Source organism: Mugil cephalus, chromosome 4, assembly GCF_022458985.1.
Source record: "Mugil cephalus isolate CIBA_MC_2020 chromosome 4, CIBA_Mcephalus_1.1, whole genome shotgun sequence".
NCBI classification, from domain to species: Eukaryota; Metazoa; Chordata; class Actinopteri; order Mugiliformes; family Mugilidae; genus Mugil; species Mugil cephalus.
The window spans coordinates 13051339-13074708 of record NC_061773.1 but is presented as its reverse complement, the minus strand read 5'-3'; the positions used below and the strand labels follow the sequence as shown (position 1 = coordinate 13074708).

The window sequence follows — 23370 nt, the reverse complement described above, 5'->3', positions numbered from 1 at the left end:
CCCCGGGTGGCACCGCTGGTGTCTTCTGTTTAAGGTCACGCTAGACTCAAACCTGGCTCTGCAAATATCATTTGGTCTGCTATTTGCTGTTGTACCTCAAAAGCTCGGTCTCATATATTACTTCTCGTTGAGAAATGGATGGCGCTCGGGTTACAGATAAGCTTAAGATGCAAATTGCAGCTCAGGTCTTCACCTGGAAGTTTGCTGAGTGATTTGAACAAGGGGAATACAAAGAAACACGATTCTGTTGGACAACACAAGGTTGGACACCTCCACAGTTCATTCAGTAAACACAAAACATCTTTCTTTTCTCCTTCCTTCTGAGGCAGCTCAAGGATACAGTCAGATTTTTGTGATCTAACAGTCTGGCTTCAAATACCTCTATCTAAGACAGGAGTCTTCAATGTTTTTCAGGCCAAGGACCCCCCAAACTGATGGAGAGATAAACTAGAGACCCCCTACCTACTATATGTGTTCTATATTAAACTAGTGCTATTTATAAATATATTATTATCATGACTTTGCATTCAGTATTAAGCTATCGCTTATGCCTTTACTAAAATATGTTGGATTCATGTTAATGTGTATTTAAAGAAATTTGAATTTGTGGGGGAAAATTACAAAAATGAGATATATAGGAAATCTCTAATCAACCAAAGATTTTGTGACCCCCCTGCAGAACCACCACAGACCCCCTGCTGAAGACCTATGATTTAAGATACATATTTAATAGTAAAAGAAAAATTTGGATAAATGATTGCGCTTGATTACCACCAGTTGCATGAAAACCAGGACATGAATTTGCAACGAGTTTATTCCCAGAGGTCACCTAAATCTTGACATGTCACCGCTTGCCCTGCAATCAATTTCAAAACGTTCGCACGTAAGCGAACACTGAGACTGGTTTCGGGACTCATCAGCCAAATGATTTGAGGGATTTTGGAGGGAATTTGCTGGACAACATTTTGCCCAAAATAAATAATATTTCAATCTGAGAGACAAAATGTACTGCCAAATCGCAGCTTTCTGAAACTAATAAAAGCAAACATGCTTTTTTGTGAAAAGACTAATTGTGACCAAGATTGAATCTTTCAGATTTGTGCAAATGTTGTAAATCTGTTGTAAATAAAAGAAAAGCAAAACTTCAGCTTCATATGCCGCGATACAGCGCGTGTGGCAGATATTACTCTTCAGCGACCAATTACCGGTAGAGTTACTCACACCGAGTCTGCCAAATTGAGCAGAGTAGGTCGAGACACTTGAGTGACTTCTCCCCCTGTGTGACCGTGGTGGGGACAGATGGACAGGAGATGCTGGAGTGGAGCTGGAGTCGGCCCAGCCAGCACAGTATCAGTCCATCCGCTCAATCCCTGGCTCCGGCTCAACTCAGCCGGACGTCCCGTTAGTCAGCCAATGGAGAGCACCCACCGCGTCATGACCCCCACATTAGGATCTGACATGGCTGTCTTCATTTAACCTTTACTTAGACCAGGAAGTCGCACTGCGAAAACACCCTGTTGATGTCGACGCCAGCCAAAACTGACAGTTGCCTTTGAGTCAAGGCCTTTGAGCATTTGGCAGGATATCTTTAGAGAAAACTGACCAGCATTTCAGGTTGATTTTCTTTTTAGATATATATATTTTTTTTCTACTCCATGAATATGAGGGTGCTTCTGGTTTGGTAATGGATATGACAAATGGGAGATAGAAATATCCTTTGGGGGCCAGACTGGAGAAGCTTTTGTTGGCACTCAGGCAGGATTTAGGGTGATGTAGGTGTCTTAATTTATGGTGCGTCCTCCTATGCAGGCAGTTTTATTACTCCATTAATGGACTTCAATGAAGTAACGGCAGATGTGAAGCTGCTTTATCAACAAGGCTTGTGCTGACTACTCGTAACATCTTTTTCATTTTGGTATTATATATGAGAAACGGCTTACATCCGACTAACAAACCCACCAAACATCCTTGGCCATGCGTCCAACTCAGCCTATAGTCCATCATGTGCTTGATGGACGTTGTTTGTCCTCAGGAAAATGTCTGCATAAAATATGCTAATGAAATTAAACAGGGAAGTGTGAGATTTGATGCCGCCTGCCCCTGAATCTCTAATGACTCCCTGCCATCTCTGGAAAAAGCCTGATTAATTTAGGAATGTCGGCTGCAGTGGAGAGTGATTAATTCCTCCTGGATTCAACCATTTAAGCGAACATGGCGGAGGGGAGAAAGGAAAACAGGGAGCCTAAAATATGGACGCATAATTAATACATTTGGATCATTTAATTAGCCACCCAAACAGAGTGAGCGCACGGCTACATTGTGTCACTGCTTTGTTCGAGTAATAGACCACAGTTAGTTCTCTCTTACAGAGAGGCGAATATAATGAGCCCCCCTGTTGATAGGGGGAATATTGGACCATCTCTCAGGCTAGTAAATATGGGGAGACAGTTTGAAGAAATGATTACTTGTTTCTTTGATGTCTCATGTGTCTGACTAAGCAGAGATCGAGGAGAAAACAGGCGCATGCATTTTTAGCTTTTCAGATGAAGTGTCTGATGATACCCTGAAAGCAGTTTTTTTTTTTTTTTGTCCCCTTGAAGGAATCAAGGATTTTCAAGTTTCAAATGTCCCTCTGTTTTCTTTCTCTCTCTTTCAGAATGATGTGAAGATCACTTAAGAGGGACAAGATCACACTTCAGCTCATCGTTTGCAGTGCAGTCCCGCTACTTGCTGACACACGGTCCCATTTGTCTGTCCGAGCGCGATATTTTTCAGAGCCCCGTGGGGATGGGAACGTGCTCGGATAAAGGATGGACTTACTGCGGCCTCACTAAAGGTCACAGCCCTCTAAAGGTCATGTCATCGCCCCTGGCACTGTGGCTATTGACTCTAATATCTGTGAATCAAAAGACAACACTTGGACAGACTCTGAACACCTTTCAATCAGAGAAGAGGGAGTGGTCGCTGAACCACCTGACAGTGCATCAGTCCACTGGGGCTCTGTACATCGGAGCCGTCAACCGAATCTACAAGTTGTCGGCTAATCTCTCGCTGCTGGTGTCTCATGACACGGGGCCAGAGTATGACAACAAAGCATGCTATCCTCCACTGATTGTCCAGCCCTGTTCTGAACCTTTGGCATCTACTGACAATGTTAACAAACTGTTGCTCGTTGACTACTCTCACAACCGACTGCTGGCCTGTGGCAGTCTCTACCAGGGCGTCTGTAAACTCATGAGGCTGGATGATTTGTTCATCCTCGTGGAGCCCACGCATAAGAAGGAACACTACCTGTCCAGCGACAACCAGACAGGGACGATGTTCGGGGTGGTTGTGCCCTCTCAGGGTCAGGATGCGACTCTGTACATCGGCACAGCTGTCGGTGGCAAACAGGACTACTTTCCAACTATCTCCAGCCGTAAGCTGCCTCGAGACCCAGAATCCTCTGCCATGCTAGACTATGAGCTTCACACTGACTTCGTTTCGTCTCTCATCAAAATCCCCTCAGACACACTTGCGCTTGTCCCACAGTTCGACATCTACTACATCTACGGCTTTGCCAGCGGCAGCTTCGTCTACTTCATGACTGTCCAGCCGGAGACTCCAGAGAACGGGATGCCCGCAGGAGGTTCCCCTGGCGACTTGTTCTACACATCTCGCATTATCCGCCTCTGCAAAGGTGACAAGAAGTTCCACTCTTATGTGTCACTTCCCGTGGGGTGCATACACAGAGGTGAGGAGTACCGTCTGTTGCAGGCAGCATACCTGTCCAAGGCCGGCAGGGTCCTGGCTAAGTCGCTCAACATCAGCGCTCAAGAGGACGTGCTCTTTGCCGTGTTTTCCAAGGGACAGAAGCAGTACCACGACCCTCCAGCTCACTCTGCGGTCTGTATCTTCACCATCCAAGACATCAACATGCGCATTAAAGAGAGACTGCAGTCCTGCTATCAAGGAGAGGGCAACCTGGAGCTGCACTGGCTGCTGGGAAAGGACGTACAGTGCACCAAAGCGGTAGGTGGACGGTAGAAAGACAGGCTCTGAAAAAGCAGAGGATTCTCACCATGTAACCGACACATATTTCAATCAACTATGAAACCCCCGTGGTGGTGAGTGGCAGTGATACAGACATATGCAAACTTAGCCCTTTGATTACCCCACGGCTGTGATTGTAGCCTAAATAGCTGTTAGGAAGGCAGCCTATGTTATGCTGAAGACACCTTTCAGGTTTCAGGATCCCTTGAGAGCAGAAGAGCTGGAGGAGATTAATTTCACAATGCTAATCAGAGGAGTTTTGTAAAGAGCTTTGATTTCATTCAGGGGTTTGGGCACTGACTCCCGCCTCCTACTCCTCCCCCCTTCTCTAGCGCCCTCTCTCCTCTAGTTCTTGTCGCTGTCAGCGGTATTTGAACCCTCTGAGACCTGTTCTTGATCTTGAGAAAAGGGCTTTCTTGTAAAAGTCCAAGTCTGCGCCTTTGTGAAAGCTATAATTCTGCATAATGATCGGCTTTCACGGAAACAAGTTGAAAGCGAACCATGAAAACAATGATATTCATCTCATAAATTGCTCTGGTGATACCCAACATGTAGTCTGCTTTGATTCCACCATGCTATCAAATGAATAGGATGTGAGCTGAAGGAGAAAAGAGATATTTAATAAGTTGATAATTAAGTCTCACTGTGCAGTTAACTAAAGGGCTTTAGATCTAAACTGGAGTCTAAATGAAACACGGCCGTTTGTTTTCAGATGTCATTAGATTGTTTGTTTCTTTGGTTACAAGTTTAATTACTGAGTGAATGATCCGCCAAGTGGACCTGGAGTTCCAGTAGGATTAGTTTGAGGTCTGTACTGATATCAAAAACGTCCCTTGATGGACCAAGACACGAAAATGAAATGGCTACATTCTGCTACTTTATACAATGCAAACTGTACAACTCTGTAAAGCAGCTCATAGTCAGAATGGTACATGCACATCTGATATTGATAGAAAGTAAAGAAGCTTTGAAGAATTTGGGCGTAACTGAGAGTGAAATTTTGACTCAAGTCAAGAGTAAGGTTTTGAGCAGAAATCTCTAAAGTTAACGGGATGAATTATAAATATCGGTATTAAATTTTATGACTGTCCAAGCTTGCAAGAGTTTTCACACAAACAAATGAATATGTACAGTAAGCCCGATTTAAGAGTTTGTGCAAACAGTGTATTTTGAGTAACTTTCATGGATTAGGGATCAGCTGATGAAAAACGTCTGAATATTAAACCAAAGTCATTAAGATCTGCCCCTTTGGATATGTGCATCGAGTTCAAATCGACAGTCCATCCAAATGTTGTGAAGACATTACCCTAAAAAACAAAAGCGGCAATTTGAAGCTCCATAATGGCTTCAGCAAAGTCCTCAGGATTCATCCACAGGTGACTACGAATATCTGCATAAAACCAATGGTCATGCAGCCATAGCCAACGATTGTAAAAATAAATAAATAAATAAAAAATCTGTGTTATCCAAAGTTAAACAGCTGACCTACAGTTGCAACAACATTACCATTTAAGAATAGTTGGTATCACCACCAATAAATATAAAAAGTTTCTGATGCTCATGTCCAAGGATTATTTTACGTATAACTTTTAAAAAAAATCAGTAGCAGAATATCAGATCTGGAGTTTTTCAGGCAGTCAGCTACTAAAACAACTGACAAATATTCACATGTGCAATATTTAGATTCAAGAGGAAATGGTTGAGAGAGTCCTAAAGCTCTTTAAAACTCTTTTTTATTAATTAAATTTACACGACTGGAGGTCAGGTGAAAGTAGAGTAAGAGCCAGGTGGGGTGAGATATGTTTGTTTACGTTGAGCTCACTTCACTGATCACATTCAGTAAAGCTCAGGCACATTGCTCGATGAAACAGAAAGCCTGGTAAGGGCTAATATGTGCATAAGAAGTAGGGGATGTGAAGTAAGAAATTAGCTGCCCTAAAAAGGTAGATTTAGATGCTAAGTGACAGGCAATTAGCAAAGGTTTGAGGTGCATGTTAGTATATGCAATAGGACTACTAAGCATGCAGCTCTCTTTGATGCTTAATCAAAACCTGACATCTCTTGTGCTGTGTGTTTGTGTGATGTCGGATCAAGCGATCTAAAAATCACAGAAACGGGCGCAAAATACACAGCGTCTCTCGTGTTTGCCATGAGTAATTAGTCTGCTCCGCAAATTCGCCCGCTCCGAGGCTTGTTGGGAAACGCAGCAGCCCGAACCCTTTTGAAGTAACAATTTTTAACCCTGAAAATTGTGCACTTAATGCATGTTAGGCTTAGCAGAAGTCAGTCTGAGTTCTCCTCTTGCATTCACATGTGTCTACAGTGATCTCAGTCAGTTTCTAGCCCCAACTTACACTCCTCACCCTCTCTCAGTACCTCTACCTCCCCTCTTTCTATCCGTCATACTCACTGCTCCCTCCTTTCACCCTGTTCTTCCCTGCATCCACTCACAAAAGACACTTTTCAGCTTTATTGTCTTAATACCGTCGCCCTCTCTCCACGCAGCCGGTTCCCATTGACGATCACTTCTGCGGCCTGGATATAAACCAACCCCTGGGGGGCTCCCAGCTGGTGTCAGGTCGGACGGTCTTCACTGAGAGCAGGGACAGGCTGACCTCTGTCACGTCTTACGTCTACAGTGGACACAGTGTGGTCTTCCTGGGCACCAGGAGTGGACGGCTGAAGAAGGTGAGAGCAGATACTTTGACAGTTGCCAGAGAGCATGTGAGGCTTCACGCTGAAATCTCACATGCAGGGAACGTTTGTTTGTTTGCAGCAAATTGCTAAATCTCATGAGATGAAACCAGATCTTTCTGATGACGTATCACATTACTCATCTACTCAAAACACAACAGTGGTTTCTTGGAGCTGACAACGTATCACATTACTCATCAACTCAAAACACAACAGTGGTTTCTTGGAGTTGCTGTTGGTGATCCATTGGCATCTGCGCTTCCTCTGATAGCTCTGGGTTGGACACCAACTAGGAATGCATCCCCACAACTTTAAATCAGCATCCTGATATCCCATATTCTCCAGTTCTGATATTTCTTGAAACAATCAAGTAGTAAGTGTGTAATGTTAATATTATCCTCCTACAGAACCAGAAATCTATACAGCAACACTGCATCGATGTAATCAGTTAGGGTTCGAAGTTTGCCAGTATCTACAAATAAGATGGGAGTTCTATAAACCCAGAAACAGAAAACATTAATGAGCATCTCAACCAGGACCATCTGCCGGCTATCCAACCTCTAAACTAAGACAGCAGCATTTGTATTTGGACTATTACACAGAGTTTTCTTGGTTGGTTTCAGCTCCTAGGAGTTGACCTTTTCCTTTGTTTTTACAGAAAAAAAGCCAATTAAGACTCCCCCAGTGGAGATGTTAATGACTAGGGTGTTATCAGTGCTTTCTGGCCCATTTGCAAGTTTGAAGCAGTTTATTTACAAGCTGGTCAGTCACAACATTATGACCACCTTCTTAAGATTGTGTAGATCTCTCTTGTTTCCAAAACAGTTGTGAGTCATCAGAGAATGGACGTGGTCCTTCTGTGGGTGTCCCGTGGTGTCTGGGAACAGGAGGTTATTAGTGGGGGGCCTTTGGGTCCTATTTGTTGAGGGAAGGGGCCTCTGTGGATCATCTCACAGACACTTGATTGGTTTGGGATCTAGTGAAGATCAACACCTTGTGTTGTTTTTCGTGTTTTTTTTAGTTGGTCCTAAATCGTCTTCGTGCGTCAATATCAAACTGCATCCTGCTTGGGATTGGAGCTGCCGTCAAGGAGTGACATTGCTATTTTCACATGTTGGTCACTGTTATGTCAGTGGTCAAAATGTTATGCCTGTACATCGAAAGGATGTAGACGTCACACTCTAAGTTGGTGTAAGCAACCTTTTGTAAATTGTGTAATACAGATGCATTTCCAAATTCAATCAGACACACAAGTTCAGTTTGATTACTACACAGTGTAAAAAAGAGCCTTTGTCCATCATTCTGAGGTACTGACATCAAAATCTGACAGTTCAACATTAAAAGGTTCCAGAGATTCAGAGATCACGTTTCCGAGCAACAGATTATGAAGTAAATAGCCAAAGTGCCGAATCCTTACTTTCTATACAACATGATGGCATCTTTTCGTTAGATCATCTCTGTCACGTGAACGCTTGTCGCTCAGTTTTTAACTAAAAAGCTCCGGGCTCAAAACACGATGGCATCACATTTGACAGCAGCTTTATATCTCAAAGCTCCCTCCAGTATATCTGTGAAACCACATAATCTGAGCAACGTTTTGTGATAAAGGTTCACGGTGCAGTAAGACTGCTTGACAAATAAACTGATATTTATGTGTAAAATGGGAGAAATGTTACTTAAACTGTGTAACATCGACTACAAGTATCATTTATACACCGGAGAAATACATCTTCCATAGTGTTTCTGTCTTACCTCCTCTGAACTGAAATGAAATAATGCCCCCTAATCCATTAACACACATGCATGCAATAATCTGCTCAATTAATGATCTAATTAGCATAACTGGTCGTGTCGAGTATATCGCGGTGATTATGACGAGGCATTATGCGGCTGAACAAAGGTACAGTAATCATGCAGCACTACATCTTGTGCTTCAGCCCTCAGACTGGCGCTCTCAGTCGAGAACAAATTGATGTAAATCTCCATCCATGACTACTTGAGGCAAAACTGAAGCATGCGCCCGTTCCTTCAATGCCTTTGTATTAATGGAAAGTAACAGGGCATTGTGCTGCTGTAGTGGCTCTTGTTTAACTGTGCCCTGGTGGACGTTGGTTTGAATGGCTTTTAGCATCACAAACGACTTAAAAGGACCACTTAAGAGGTTTGGAACATCACATCAACATGATTTTTACACGTTTCTAAACAGAATTGTGTGTTGCCGGTTCACGTCATTCTCTAAAACCCAAAGACAATGCAACGCATTTTACTTGTCTAGTGCGCGTTTTCTTTGTTTCAAAGCCTTTTTCCAAGTCTGTTTTTCAGAGACTGATATAAATTTAAATCCTTTATTAGATATAAACTTACTGAGATGGTACATTTTTATTATCTATGTACTGAAATGACTAACAACTACTGCCCCTGTGCGTGCCCGATTATTCCTTTGTGACAACCACCTCAGTCCAAAAACTATTAAAAACACACAATTGAGCCAGGCTGTAACACTGGGTGACGTGTTCCAAATAACAACGAATGTGGGCTCCGTCGGTTATTTTCACTCCTTTGACTCACGCTCGTGTTCACGCTCCCAAACGTTACTCACTGCCACACTGAATCCTGAATCTGCAACTGGAAACAGCCTGCAACGAATATACTTTCTGTGCTTGTTTTGATAAACATTCACTAAAAACTGTGTTACCTGTAGCTGTCGCAGGAAAGGAACTGAGTCATCTTTAAAAATAAAAATATTTACCGGTTTCTGAAGATTTAAGGACAAAACGGATAAAATGGGCTGAGATTCACATATTGTTGGAACATCACTAGCCTTAAAACTGTACTCACGCTGTGTCAGTGGTAAAGCACTGGCTTATCTGGCTATTATATTGTCATTACGCTGCGATCACAAAAGAATCCCTAACCGCAACCGCACAACTGTAACCACAGTACCAGCTGTCATGCCAAAAATAAAAAAGCAGAACTTGAGCTAACTGGTCCCATGTTCGCACCTCTCACACTAAGCTGCTGATGGCGTTAGCACGGCTCCGATAAGTGCCGGCGGAAAAACTACGTTGCACTTGAACAAAATTCATTCCTCTTCAGTGACGGTAAAACGCAACACATGGGCTGAACCAATAACTGTGTGACATAATTAGAGCTTAACAAGATATTCAAGGCTGAAGAAGAGCTTATAATGGAGTTGCCAGAAATGCACTCTCAGGGCCATAAGTGTGCTTCTAGTGACAGGCGGCGTTCCGGATATAATGAACGTTCAGGCGGGCATAATGCACATTTCCCAACAGTCTCTCCTTAAAGACACTGATGGTGCTGCAAATGTTTGTATATTAAAAAAAAACTGACAAAGTAGGCAACCACTTCTCCCGTCTTGAAAAAAGAAGATTCAAAGACGCTAAAATGCCAGAAAATAGCTAGATTTATTGGCTCAACAGAATAACAGGGAACTAAAATCAATTTTTCCTTTATGAAAAAAATCCTTTAATTACATCAGAGAGATATATACACAAGTGTATATAGTACAAATAGTTCAGTTCCTTAAACAGGGTGACCTCTTTCTGAGAGGTTCATGAAGTTGATTCAACCCATTGTCCATCATTTCTCATTCCAAGTGCGTGCTGTAATGCTTTATTACAATCAACTTCCTATAAGACTCAGTCTCAGAGCTGACTGGATTGACTTGGGGAGGACCGCAGGCTCTGCTTACTGTACAGTCGTACAGCATGCAGCTGACTGAGGAAATGTGTGAGAGGACTGTTGTGACATTAGCCCGGGGGCCTCAGTCTTATGAGGAGCAATCTGTCTGACACACACACACACACACACACACGCACACACACAAGCTCATATGGGTCCATAGTAGAGGCGCAGATAACATCACTGCAGCTCTTTCATTTGATGAGCCATCGGGGAAAAAGACAGGATAGCCCGACAGTAAGAGAGACAGAGAGATAGAGGCGGAAAGTGAAAACAGTCAGGCGGTGTGAAATAAAGACAGAAGAACAGCCTCGGGGAGGGGAAATGAACACAGGGGAAGAAAGACAGTGATATTAAGTTAAAAGTAAACAAATAAAAAGAGAAATGAAGACCTAAAAACACAGTGGAAAAAGTAGGTTTGGGTGACGGTGAGGAGAAATCCATTGTTACTGCTGTTAAGTGCAGACTGTCTACAGGCTATAGTTCGTCATTACTCTGATAAAACGTACGGCCATGATTCAGACTCCCAGGAGACTCTAAGGAACACGGGGTCACTTCTCCATTCCCAATCCATCACCCGCAAATGGACAGGCTCAGTGGAAATGGGGCATGACAATAAATGAGGTCGGCAGATCACTCCGGCAGCGGGGCCACCTCAAAGGTCAAACCTGCAGCAGGAATGGTGAAACCAGGGGTGAAAGGGCACGGGGATGACCAACAGTCTCACTAGCCAGACTCCCTGCAGCATATGGATTTCTCGATTAGTCTTCTCCAGTTCTAGATACAACAGGACGTTTCTATCATCATGATCAGCCCCAGCTTCGTTGCCTTAGATCAGGGACCACACAGGGTCATAAACTTTCTAACCAGATATATGACACAAACTGATGGAGAGATTAAGTAGGGACCCAGTACCTATTATATGTGTTCTATATTAAACTGGGTCTAGTGCTATTTATAAATATACATTATCATTTTGAATTCAATATTGAGCTATTTAAATAATACACAGGTTCAAATTGTCATTTATTTATTTTTAGAAAGGTGTCCATCTTTCAAACATGTGACAGTAGTATTTTATTTCTGTCTATTTTCGTGTCTTCCCCCATTTTCGCTTAGCGGCCTTATCAGCTACTGTATCAGGACCAGGTGGTTCTTTGCCGCCGGCATTTTCGTCGGTGGTTTGTGAGGTGGAGGGTATCGCTCCTGCGTTTGTCGACTTTTTTTGTTCTAGATGACATAGCAATCTGTTTTGGCCTTAGTAGCTGGCTGATGTGAGCGAGCTGCACTGTTAGCTTCTCTTCTGCGGCGCGCCTCTGGATTTCACCTGGGAACTGAACAGGTTCTCAGGCCAATTGCGGGGAACCTGACAGAGTCGGTGTGTGATATGCGGTCTTGTAATTTGGCTTGGCTGTGACAGGGGCGGGGCCCACCGTTTACTGGAGGCTTAGGTTGACAAGTCTTGGCTAGCGTGGCGCTCTGTGTGAAACAGTGCGCTGTCGAGGCAGCTCCTGTGTCGCTGATTGAGTGAAGCACTGACTGAAAAATAAAATAATTAAAATATGTAGGATTCATGTTAATTTGTATTTAAAGAAATTTAAATTTTTGGGGAAAATTAAAGAAATACATAAAAACATGTCTAATCAACCAAGGTGCTACAGGGGTGGCAAGATTTTGCCACCCCTGTAGCACCTCCGTGAAGACCTATGCTGCTACCTATGCTAAAATCTAATCCAGGGGCCCCTTCAGGTGCGGCCGCAGGCTGCATTTGACCCGGGGGCCTCCAGTTGCCCATCCTTGTCTTACATAGTTGATTTTAGTTGAGTAATGCGACTCTGTGGGTCCCTCTGGGCTGAATACAAAGGAAGCTTTTACACTTAACATGATGTCAAGCTAATGAGGTGAATCTGGGTAAAAGTCATTATCCCTTGCTGATACTTATTTAAATGCATTGCAGTCTCAAGGCAGGGGGTGTAGGTAGGTACATGCAAGTTTCACTGTTGGCAAAAGCCAGTGAAAGCAAGATTTACAATTCATTCACTTCCGTCACATCAGGCTTTTAACAATTTATTGCTACAATGGAGCACATATGAGTTTAGTGGCGTGGCTCTGCTCATGTAAAACGAATCCGAGCGAGCTCGACAAAGCCTGTCCCTGACCTCACAAACCCGGCAGCAGACAACAAACTACGATGTCATTGGCCTGCTCTGCACAAATATCGATTTTGTGCCTGTTTGTGACGTCCATGTTACGCATTTAATGAACAACAGTCACTGACAACAAAGCCCCTATGCTACTGCGGCCTAGCAAGTGAGTAAGCAGGTAAGACACAGTGAGATGACAGTATACCTTTGTTTACCCCGTGGCAGAGTTAAACACATACCAGGTGTTAAGTGGAATTGATTTTTTGAGGAAATGTTTCTGCAGAGCACAGTAATGCCAAAAGGACTAGATGCTCCTCTCACATACTGAGCGCATTAAGACGATTGTCGGTAGCAAGACATTTGTAGTGTGTTTAGAGTGTTTATCTGAGTTTGGGGGGGAAATCAATGATGTCACAGCACAGAGAATTGGGGGCTATATTTTATGTTAAATGTGTACCAGCAGACAGCTGACGAGCATCACAGATTTAATCTTTGAGCAAGCCAGCGATGCCTTCACTGTTCAATCATCGTGAGAAGCTACCTCGCGTAATTTGAGGGATGCATTACAGAGCGTCGAGCACAATATAAACGGGACATTACCTCAGTGGCTGCAGCTACTCAGCGGCAGCATTTCCCTAGAAATGGTTGAAAATGTTAAGCTCGTGGCAAATAAAACCTTAGTCAAATACTCTCATGTGCAAACGGCGGATTCATTACAGCTTATTGAGAGAGCTGAGCGGGTGGGGAAATTCTCCAGTGCGTGGCTAAATGACTTGAACTTTTTAAAGTCACGGTTTGTAAGGCAGGCCAGGAAGGGAAGATTTAGTGATTGATATCATCAGGATGGGGTTTCAGAGGAGGGGCGCTGGCAGAATGCACGTGTTTGAGGCTAAACTGAAAGCATTTTCATAACTACATGAAGGGAGCTGGACCTGAGGGTGAAACTCTTCAGAGTGGATCATCATTCGATGTCTCAGTGCAGCCAAAATAGCAGATGGTGTTACGAGAGGCAATTTTGCGATAACGCAGAAAGGTGTCCGTCTTTCTGCTTTCCCTGACCGACTTTCATTTAGCAGCTCCGTCTTTCCCCCTGCCTCTTGTCTTTCTCCTCCACGGTCACACAAATGGAAACATACGAGAGGACTGTGACTGCACTGCGGTCAGGAAAATGAAGTCCATACGGATGCCATGAATTGTTCCACTGTCCCCCTCCCACCACTTTTGTTGGTGGGCCATGGGAAACCAACAAACAATGGGAATGATTGGAGGGACGGGGGCTGCACGGAGGAGGACAGGAAACAGAGAACAGGAAATCATGTCCTCAAGGAGAGAGAAAAGCAGTGAACATGCACAGACGGAGAGGAGACTGTGGTCAAGTTGCAGAAAATTCGGTATGAAGGCCTGGACGCTTGCCATGCAGCTGAAGGTTGAGTCAAACAGAAAATCTGGCAGCTGCAACTGAAACGCTTTTAACAATTACCCTCAAAAACGCGCACGCAGTTACATGGCTTGACCTCTCTTCTGAGCCAGTCGCTAATCAGGTTTAGGTATGCACTTGCCAACTTGCAGTGTATCTAGTGGCGGTGATGAATACGCCTCTCTTTGTGACTCTTTGCGTTTAGCACGATGGCCGAATGATTAGTCGCCTCCACCTCTGTGTCACTCTTTGTTTTCATTAGCCCCTGCGGCTCAGAGCTGTCCCGAGCTTCATCTCTTTAGCATTCACAGAGGCGTGATGGATATATGGGCTAATCAATGCGCGCTCTCCTCGGCTGTCGTCCACAATTGGACCATATGCCCAGCCACTCAACCTTAAAGGTGGACAGTTGTCTGGCCCTTATGTCACTGCGTGCCCCGCGTCACAATACTGAGTCAAGCCTGGGAGCATCCGCTGCGAATTCTGTGCCAAAGTCTGTCCTGCGTTACAGCCTGTGTACATCTACTTTAGATCTAGTCTTGCGTGCATTTTCATTCTGTGTCCATTTTATGAGTTGTGGGAGATTTAAGCGGGGCTTTCTGCAAAACTTTTGATTACTTTTGATGTTTTCTTTGCAAGGAAACAGTGTTTGAATGTGGGAGGTCTAATCCCTGATTTCCAGCATAAAGTCATAAGTTTGTTGTAAAACAAATGCACCAGGCCTCATGTGTAGTTCAAAGAAAGTTGACAGACGGGTCTTTAGGGACAGACGAGAGCTTCTTGTGTGGCAGATTGGTAATGATTGGTTGAACAGACTGCTCCTCGCCTCCTGGGTCATCATCCATATGTTTAGGTTAACTGGGCACAGGCTGACCGACCATATATGGGCACAGTTTCTATCTCAAGTTTAGACGTCCACATAAATATCCATCCACCCACAGTGCAAGGTTTTCCCAATCTGCAGCAACGCACAGACGCTTAAGAACACTTACATGTATACCTTGTCTGCATCAAAATAATTGTCTCAAATCAATCCCATATGTAAATACTCACCGGAGAGACATTTGCTTGATTATGTTGCTCATACAGTGTCTGGCGGATTTGCAGCGGAGCCAGCCTGGCTCAAGCCAAGTGACATAGTTTTGTTTTCTTTGGCTCTTACATGATAAGAGTGCAGCCTAGCATTTAAAATGCTTACCCATCCTCGGGAAAGTGAACCGTTTTTTTTTGGTTTTTGTTTTTTTTCGTTAAGAGCCCATGGGCTCAGGTTGCATATCTGTTTGTGGAAGCCAAATGAAGCTGGGTTGTTTATAACCATCACAGGTTCTACAGGGGAATTTCAACAGCAGGAAGGATATTGCGGTTATTGGCTTAAATATTATTCATGGGTTAAATATATATTCTCCTCAGCTGAGACTGGGAAGAGAATGAAATGCGAGGCAGTGAGGTCATATGTGGTATTAATGGAAAATCTGTACAGTTCTTCTGTTACATGACACTGACCACACAGGAAGGTGGACAAAGGAGATTCGCAGAGGTTTTTGGAAACTCTACAGTCCTTTGTTTGTTGACCTTAAAGCAGAGCCCTAGCTAATTCACACTCAGCCCTGTCACATATGCAGGGTGGATCCGATCTTCTATCCAAAACAGCTTAATATAATGAGAAAGGTTCGAGGTGGAATGAAATGTGATCGTCACGTTCTAGCACTCTGTCCTAGACGGCAGTCAGACAAGAAATGAGCCATTCTCTTTGGTTCATTAAAGCGTCAAGCGAACATATAGACAGCGAGCTTTTGGAGCATGTGTCTGATCCCTGCTCAGTGAAATGGAGTGACGGAGTGAAATCCTATTTACAACAGCCAACTATGTTTTAAATGAAGGCCTATTAAATCTTGTTTTTTTTTTCTCTTCCCCCGAATACTTCAGAACTACGAATTCCATTAAAAGATAGTGTATCAATCAAACATGCGCACAACCTGAAACTACAAATTTAACAACCCATTGAAGGCCAAGTGCTCAGTATGTATTTGTGTTTGCGTGCCTGTGTGTACACGCATGTAGTATGTGTGTGAATGTAACGTTGTGTATCACTTCCAACAAGCAGGTCCATTATAAAACCAATTAAACCTGCCTAACTCTCATTATGGAGCTGCGGGGCTTAAGGAGAGATTGGGGACCTGTTGTACTCCCTGAGGGGTTCTGCCTGGTCAGCCTTGGTTTAGATGATAAAACCACTTTTAAATCAGCCGAAATCAAACGCCACAGGTCCGTCACGATGGGTCACTACTTGTCTGAGCTCAGCCCCGCATCCCTCGGTCAACCTCATCGCACACGTCACGGTATCTATCGGCTAGATAGTCGCTTTTTGTTTTTTTTCTATTATTGTTTCACCGCATAAACGAGTACATTCTCCGGTTTCTATCTGCTCTATTTATGAGGAGAGGAGTGTGGGGAAAAAAATAATGTAAACTGGCTCCATTACTGTGTGGGATTGTGGTTTGAAAGAGCAGGAATGGGATAAAGAAAAGGCAAGAGAAGGGAAAAAAAAAAGGCAATGAGCGAGACAGAGAAAGAAGCTTAGTCGTGAGATAAACCCGTCCTTGAAATAACTAAAGGATGAGACTGTGCAGAGGTAATAACAGGTGTGACACAAACTCCGTCCTCTTGTGATCTGGACTCAAGGGACGTCCCTTGTCACTATTGCACTTGTTACTTCGGTGTTAAATTATAAGGAAGATGACGCCATCGCCGCGCCACAATCCTCCACGTATGCAACCCCCCAACACACTCGCTTTTGTACATGTAGCATCTCCTCTCTCCTCATTTGTGGTTCACAGAGCCGACGGTTACAGAGGCACAGCTGTCTCTAAGGTGGAGGCGAGATTGATTGATGAAGTTTTGGTGCCCGGGGGATCCAATCATGTAATCAGTTTGTATTGATTGACTGTCCCCATTGAGAGACTGCCGAGGCTCTGCCGCCATGTGTGCGAGCCAGACCTGGCACTCGTTCAAATATCTTCTGCAGTCAAATTTGATTTGGGGCGGTGAGGTCGCCTAAAACCCACTCGTCACAAAGCGCGCAGGCAAGCTTGGCACAATCGCACTGCAGACGTTTCGAAAGATCCTCCATTCCAGTTCTTCATTATCTAGCATTTATTTTAATTATTACCACTGAGACATGAATTTAGCTTCACTGCAGTTGCATCACATGGTTAATGATCCAATCTCCCTGGGATTTTTAAGATGGTTTCAACCTAGGTTTGGATAGCTAATGAGGAATTTTTTTTTTCTCAAGTCTTCATGCTTTATTCAGACTTTGCTCACTTCTTTCACATTTCTGACTTTTATTTCACGTGTCAAGCCGTCATTACTGTATGATGCAATTCATATCTGTCATGCACCAATACCAGAAGATGAGCGAAGAGATGGGCTGCGTGAGTGCAAATGATGATATTTTTGTGAGATTAAAAAAAAAAAAAAAAAGGGGCTGCACTACAGACAAAGACAATGGGTTTTTGGTGACAAATGAATTAGATTTAAACACTTTCACTATGTAGCGAGCGCTAGTGGGAAGTTCATATCGACTATAATAAGGATTTTGTTCAGCTTAAGGCTTTACAAGCATTTTCATGTCTTCACGAGGCTGCCTTTTGACAGCTTCCACATCAGTAAGCCACTTCCCACAAAGACAGACCTGCTTATTTGCTTGCATTACTGAAACCTCACGTTGTTTTGTAGCCAGAGGTGGGAGAGGAGACTCGAGAACTCCTCAGCAGTGGGCATCTGTCCTCCATGCTTGTACTTAATGAGCCCCAAAAGACTTCTGTCAGAAAGTCACTCCAAAGTTAAATTAAGGCAGAGCTTGTTGAACACGTTTCCAAACTCAGCTGCATCCCGGCTTTAACCTCGGGGTGAATTCTGGTCAGAGTCACGGCGGCCGGTTTGAGCACTGAACGAGTAGCTGATCTGTCTTTCGTCTCCTCAGTGTCACCGCTGACCATGTATACTTTTCACTGTCAGTGGCGACGACTCTTTCAGAGCTACTGCGCAAGTACCACAAGTCAAGAATGTGCTGCTGCATGTGGCAAATGAAACTAAGTCAAAGCATCCGCATATTTAGAGCCACTGCAAACACCCACACCCAGGTTGTTGTGTAAGCTTTCGGTCACATGTTAGGAAATCATAGGAAACTGCTGAGTGAAAAACCAAACTAAGCTGGGACACAGACATTTGGGAAATTTGCTTATTTGCTGTGTGAGGGACAGATAAGAAGATCAACAGCAATTTCATCTCTGCAAAAACCAACTCTGCGTCGTGTTCAGCACACAGATTGAGAGGAGAGGGACACAGATACTGTCGGCCAAGCTGCAATAACTAAAGCCACTTTTACATATTTTATGTAGAAGTAAAATTCAAGAGCAATGGACTGGAGCTGTAGTATTTAGTGACCAACATCATACAGTTTGTCTAAAAGTCTGTACTGTAACTCGATACCATGTGTCATCAGTGAACGGCTGGAATCGTTTTTTTTTTCTGTCTCACCTCTGTTTTTGTACTGAACACACATAGATTAAGTAGTTATTGATCTTCTCATTCACTGTACCTCCTTTGGTAAAATCTTTAGTAAGTACATTAAATAAAATGTTCCTAAATACAAGCTCCGCAAGTTTATTTTATCCCGCTTTTTTTTTTGTTTCATCGTATACACGTCATTGTATTAGCCTGTGATGTGTTGTTTCCAGTTGGAAACCATTTCGTTTCACTTCATTTACAAATGAACAAGCTGTTTCGTTTGTCATTTCACATAAGCAGCTTCTCCGGTAATGAGCTAATATACTAATGGGTTGCAACATCGGCAGAGAGTTTATTTACAACTGATTACCCTGTTTTTGTGGACACAGAGCGAAATGTAAGCGTGTAACATATTGTACAGTTGGAGAAAAGGCTTGTTTTTGAAATGATAAGCAATATTATTCTGTGCACAACGTTAAACTTGGACGATACAATATACTGGTTATAAAACTGAAAGAAATATTGTGTCTTATTTTCTACAAATGCAAAAAATTCTACAGATGCAGCAGGATCTGCACAAAGCATCCAGGATGATATACTGTGGAGGACAGAAGTCACTCCACATACGCATAGTAACGATTCGCTGTGTCCAGCACTGTGGACTTCATTGCCTGTTTACCTCTACGTCTCTGCAGATCAGGGTGGACAGTCCTCTGGAGGGAGGAGTGCTGTACGAGACAGTGAGTGTGATGAAGGACAGCAGCCCCATCCTGAGAGACATGGCCTTCTCCCTGGACAGGAACTCTCTCTATGTCATGTCTGACAGTCAGGTGAGGAAACGCCTTTACTTTGGTGTGGCTGTCAAGCGATGGGGTGATACTGCAAGTGATCAAGGATATGTACGCCTGGCACTAAACCTGGAATCAAAAGGTCATTTTTTTACTTAAAAATGAACAGTGTAGTAACATTTTAGCCACATTATAGTAATAACCGCAGTGAACAACAACATGAATAATAATAATTGCATTAGCTTAAAGCCACAGAATACTTTTTTTTCATTTCAGAAGATCCTGTTTGGATCTAATTTATCAGGATATTGCAAAAAGAAATGTCTGTGTTTGGTCTGCAGAGATACTAGGATTACCGTTAATGCTAGCATTAGTGTGTGCGGTTTTGAATCAAACTATTTTAAATCAAAAACATCAATTTATAATAAATGAACGCAATTTGGAATCCTACCAGATAATCATGACTTATCCCCAAAAACCAATATGGCATTTCGCAAACTGCATGTGTGCAGAAGGGAGTGTTAAATACTGTATGTAGGCTGTGTGTGAAGGGATGGACCGCTGTTCTAATTACTTATCCATGCGCATCGACTTACAGTGCGTGCATCTTTTGTACGCGATGCGTGCACACACATGCCCCGTAAAAAAACACTGACTGCTGCTTCTTGTGTGGCAGTCGTCCGCCCCCCGTCGTCCGCTCCTCACTTGGCCGGGCATCACAGATGCGAGCAGTTGTTGCTGCTGTTGTTGTTGTTGTTGGACGATACTCTCTGCGCTCATTGGAGATAAGAGTGAACAGTGGTAATCACTTTAAACTCCCATCAAGTGATTATTTCGCTGCCGCGGCTTGCCACTGTAAAATGGGATTAGGTTTCAGTGTGGCCAAAATAAAATAAATAAATGAATGAATGAATAAATAAAAAGCTCCCATCACGACCCTCGGTTGTCTTCTGACTGCTGGAATGAACTGAGTCAGAGTCACAGGACGGAGAAGCAAAGGGCACTGGGGCGATTGCGGTTTTCAGCAGTTATTTCAGTGCGGCTCAGACTCTTTGGGAGTTTGAAAAACAGTTCAGAAATCTATAAAAGCATCGAATTCAAGACAAGAAGGGATGTCATCTGAGGAAACAAGGGAGAATAGAGACGGTAGTGCGCTGGGTACTGTCTTCTAAAACAAATCAAGGCGGCTCTTCGTTGTGTGTGATAGAGTGGAAGAGACAGGGCATTACTTATTGATGAGCGCTGGTCGTTCAAGGAGAGACACATGCTTCCTTCAAGGAGATAGCCAGCTACTCTCTTTACTCTGCTTACAGTGAAAGGAAAACCAAGTGGGAGAAAAAAAAAAGCCAAACCCATCTTGGCCAGGCGTTTTCTCTCAATATTAGATCATCTTTGGCTTTGCAGCCCCCAGGAGCCGGGAGCACAGCAAAGCCTTCCTCTTCCTGTCTCCATCTCCATCCTCGCTCAACTTTCCCTTCAGACCGTGCCGCGGCTCAAGCGAGGAATCCCCCGGGGGGGTGGCTTTACTCACACATTTCCCACATTTCCAGTAGATCCCAGAGATGAGAGATTCTGGGATTCCTGGGAGTCAAACAATACAGGAATGATGTGGAATGAGGAGTGCGGCACAGACAGATTTGGCTGAGATCAGCCGACCCTCGTGGAATAACAATGAGCCGCTCTGTCTCCTGCTGAGTGAAGCACGCAGGGTTAGCATGAAGATGAAGAGTGAGGAGAAAAGGGAGAAAATCAGCGTGCATGTGTGCCGATATGTGTGTGTGTTTTTGTGTCCTCACTAAAAACACCATTTGGGAGCCATTACTGATATGAACGAAACAATATTTGAAGCCGTTCATCTCTTTTTTTCTCACCGTGCCTTTAGTTTGATTATTTCTGAGAATAGAAAATGCTCCGAATCCAAACAGACAACCTCACGGAACGTCACTCTCCTGTCTGTGAAGTGATGACTAATGCTTTAAACCTTAGAGAAGGTAGGAAACTGCTCTGGGGTTTTTCCAGGGCAATCTCTCAAAGTGCCACTCGGTAAAATCATCGCTTGAAATCCCACCCATCCATGTCTTTGTTTCATTCTGCCTCTGTCTGCCTGCATTTCCCTTCTCACCTGTACACGAATTTACTCCACAGCAGTGCTCCCCGCCGCTCCTTATCTGATGTGCCCCCACGGCTCGAGCTATTTGCTCCTTTGCATCTGTGCACAGCTAAATGTAAATCAGAATTATCGGTGATGGAATAGTACTACTGTATGTTTAGTTGCTCTCTTTCCATCATGCACATACTGTACAACAATGAGCACAACATTAGAACACATTTAGCTACATAACCGTTGAGGTGCTGTTTCCTGACAGTGTATTGGTTGTTGCTGCGCCAGCCTCACAACAGTCTGTAATCCTGAAATGAAATCTTATTTAAATTCCATTTTCATTTACATTCGACCTGTTTCTCCGAATTATTTACGAACGCCCCTGAACTACTCCAGGCGTATCTTGTGGGTTTGCCCCTGGCAGGGAACTGCTGCTGTGCAGCATGTGTGCTTGAAAAAAGCGATGCGAGAGGAATGAGAAAAATGTAAACTTCCAACATACATTAGCTTCACTCAGAAATGAATGAAACAGGCGATGCAACAGATAACTGCCCTGCAGGAAAGTGTTGTTTGCCCTCCCCTTTTTTCTCCACACTTTACATATTGCATTAATTTTTTTCCACACAGACTTATATAAGCTTTAGCCTCCTTGAAATGTTTGATGAACAAAACCCTGTTTTAGTATTTGCTATTACAACTTGATTTAATACAGCCTTTTTTCCAAATAGCAACTCTGTACGTTTTACGCTAAAATGTGGACTTAAAGTAAAACTGAAATAAGCAACTAATGTCAGAAATGTAAATAAATATCCTGCCTTTCTGAGTCCCAAATACACAAGCTGCTGGATGTGGCCCGAAATAGGCATCAGCCGTGCGATACAAACAGTGTGTGGATTTTCCAGAGCAGGCCGAGGAAATAGGACGACGGCGTCGCGGCAGCCTAAAAGCATGTCCGCTCATGTGACAGCATTCGTAAAGTTACAGTAAAGCCGGATGAGAGTGTTAAAGTGATAGCAAACTGGTTAGATGATAAGTCACGCATTAGTGTAAGGGCAACCCAGATGTTGTGAAAAGATAGGGATTTTGTAATTCCCAAAGCTGAAAGAGTGGATCATCATCTGGCCCTACAATGATACGAAGCTGAAAACCATTCATGAGCAGCCAGACTGAGATCTCACCTCTGGGTAAAAGAGGATTTATATAAATATCTATATTTTCTTTCTTTCTTTTTTTGGTGTGTGTGTGTTGTGTTGTTAGCTTGAAATGATCTCCTGAAGAACACAAGGTAAAAAAGAGACCTTGATGAGAATTACTAAATACTCCGCCTGGTCATGAATGATTTATGAGGCATCTACAGTCTACAGTACGCTGAGCATGAACTGAGAATGAAGGCTTAACTCAGTGAGCCACAGTTGTAGGAGGACAAGGATGCATGTATGCGTTGTGCTGTGATGTAAGAGCCCCTCCTAAATGTAGTCCTTCCCGACATCGGGAACACATGCACAAAACTATAATTCAATAAACAGCTAAAAAAAAAAAAAGATCCAGATTTAGATCCTGCGAAGCAGCTTGGATGAGTCCTCAAATGTCTTCAAGGAAACTCAAGCTACTTCAGTTTCCTTTGCTCCAGATGTGACATAACCCGGAACGTCGTCACAGACAATAGAAAGCTCGGCATTTCTTTCAGCTGCCACACTAAAAAAAGTAAAGTAGGCCGTCTATACTTTGAGATGAACACACATCTGTTACATCACTTCACATGAGAAGTTGATGCTTTTTTTTGAACTGAGCAAAGTCAGAAAACAAAGAAAATTCAGATCCTGTGAGAACTTAACAGAGTTAGATAGTCACTTAAACTATCTGATTTCTTGCAATGATATCCACCAACACCTGCTTTTTAGTCACAATCTCTACTGTGTGTGTCTATGTTCAGTTCTCCTCATCCTGTTTCCCATCCAGTCAACTCTGAACTACTTG

The 23370-nt window shown here is 43.4% G+C and overlaps 1 protein-coding gene across 1 annotated transcript in view; it reads left to right on the top strand.

Moving 5' to 3' along the window:
• LOC125006758 (plexin-A2-like) overlaps positions 1-23370 on the top strand; it is a 74431-nt gene that overhangs the window by 8904 nt on the left and 42157 nt on the right. The window contains exons 2-4 of the mRNA XM_047583099.1: positions 2657-4011; positions 6538-6720; positions 19200-19334. Of these exons, the coding sequence (XP_047439055.1) occupies positions 2788-4011; positions 6538-6720; positions 19200-19334 (1542 nt within the window). The 5' untranslated portion in view covers positions 2657-2787. The remainder of the gene's footprint in view (positions 1-2656; positions 4012-6537; positions 6721-19199; positions 19335-23370) is intronic.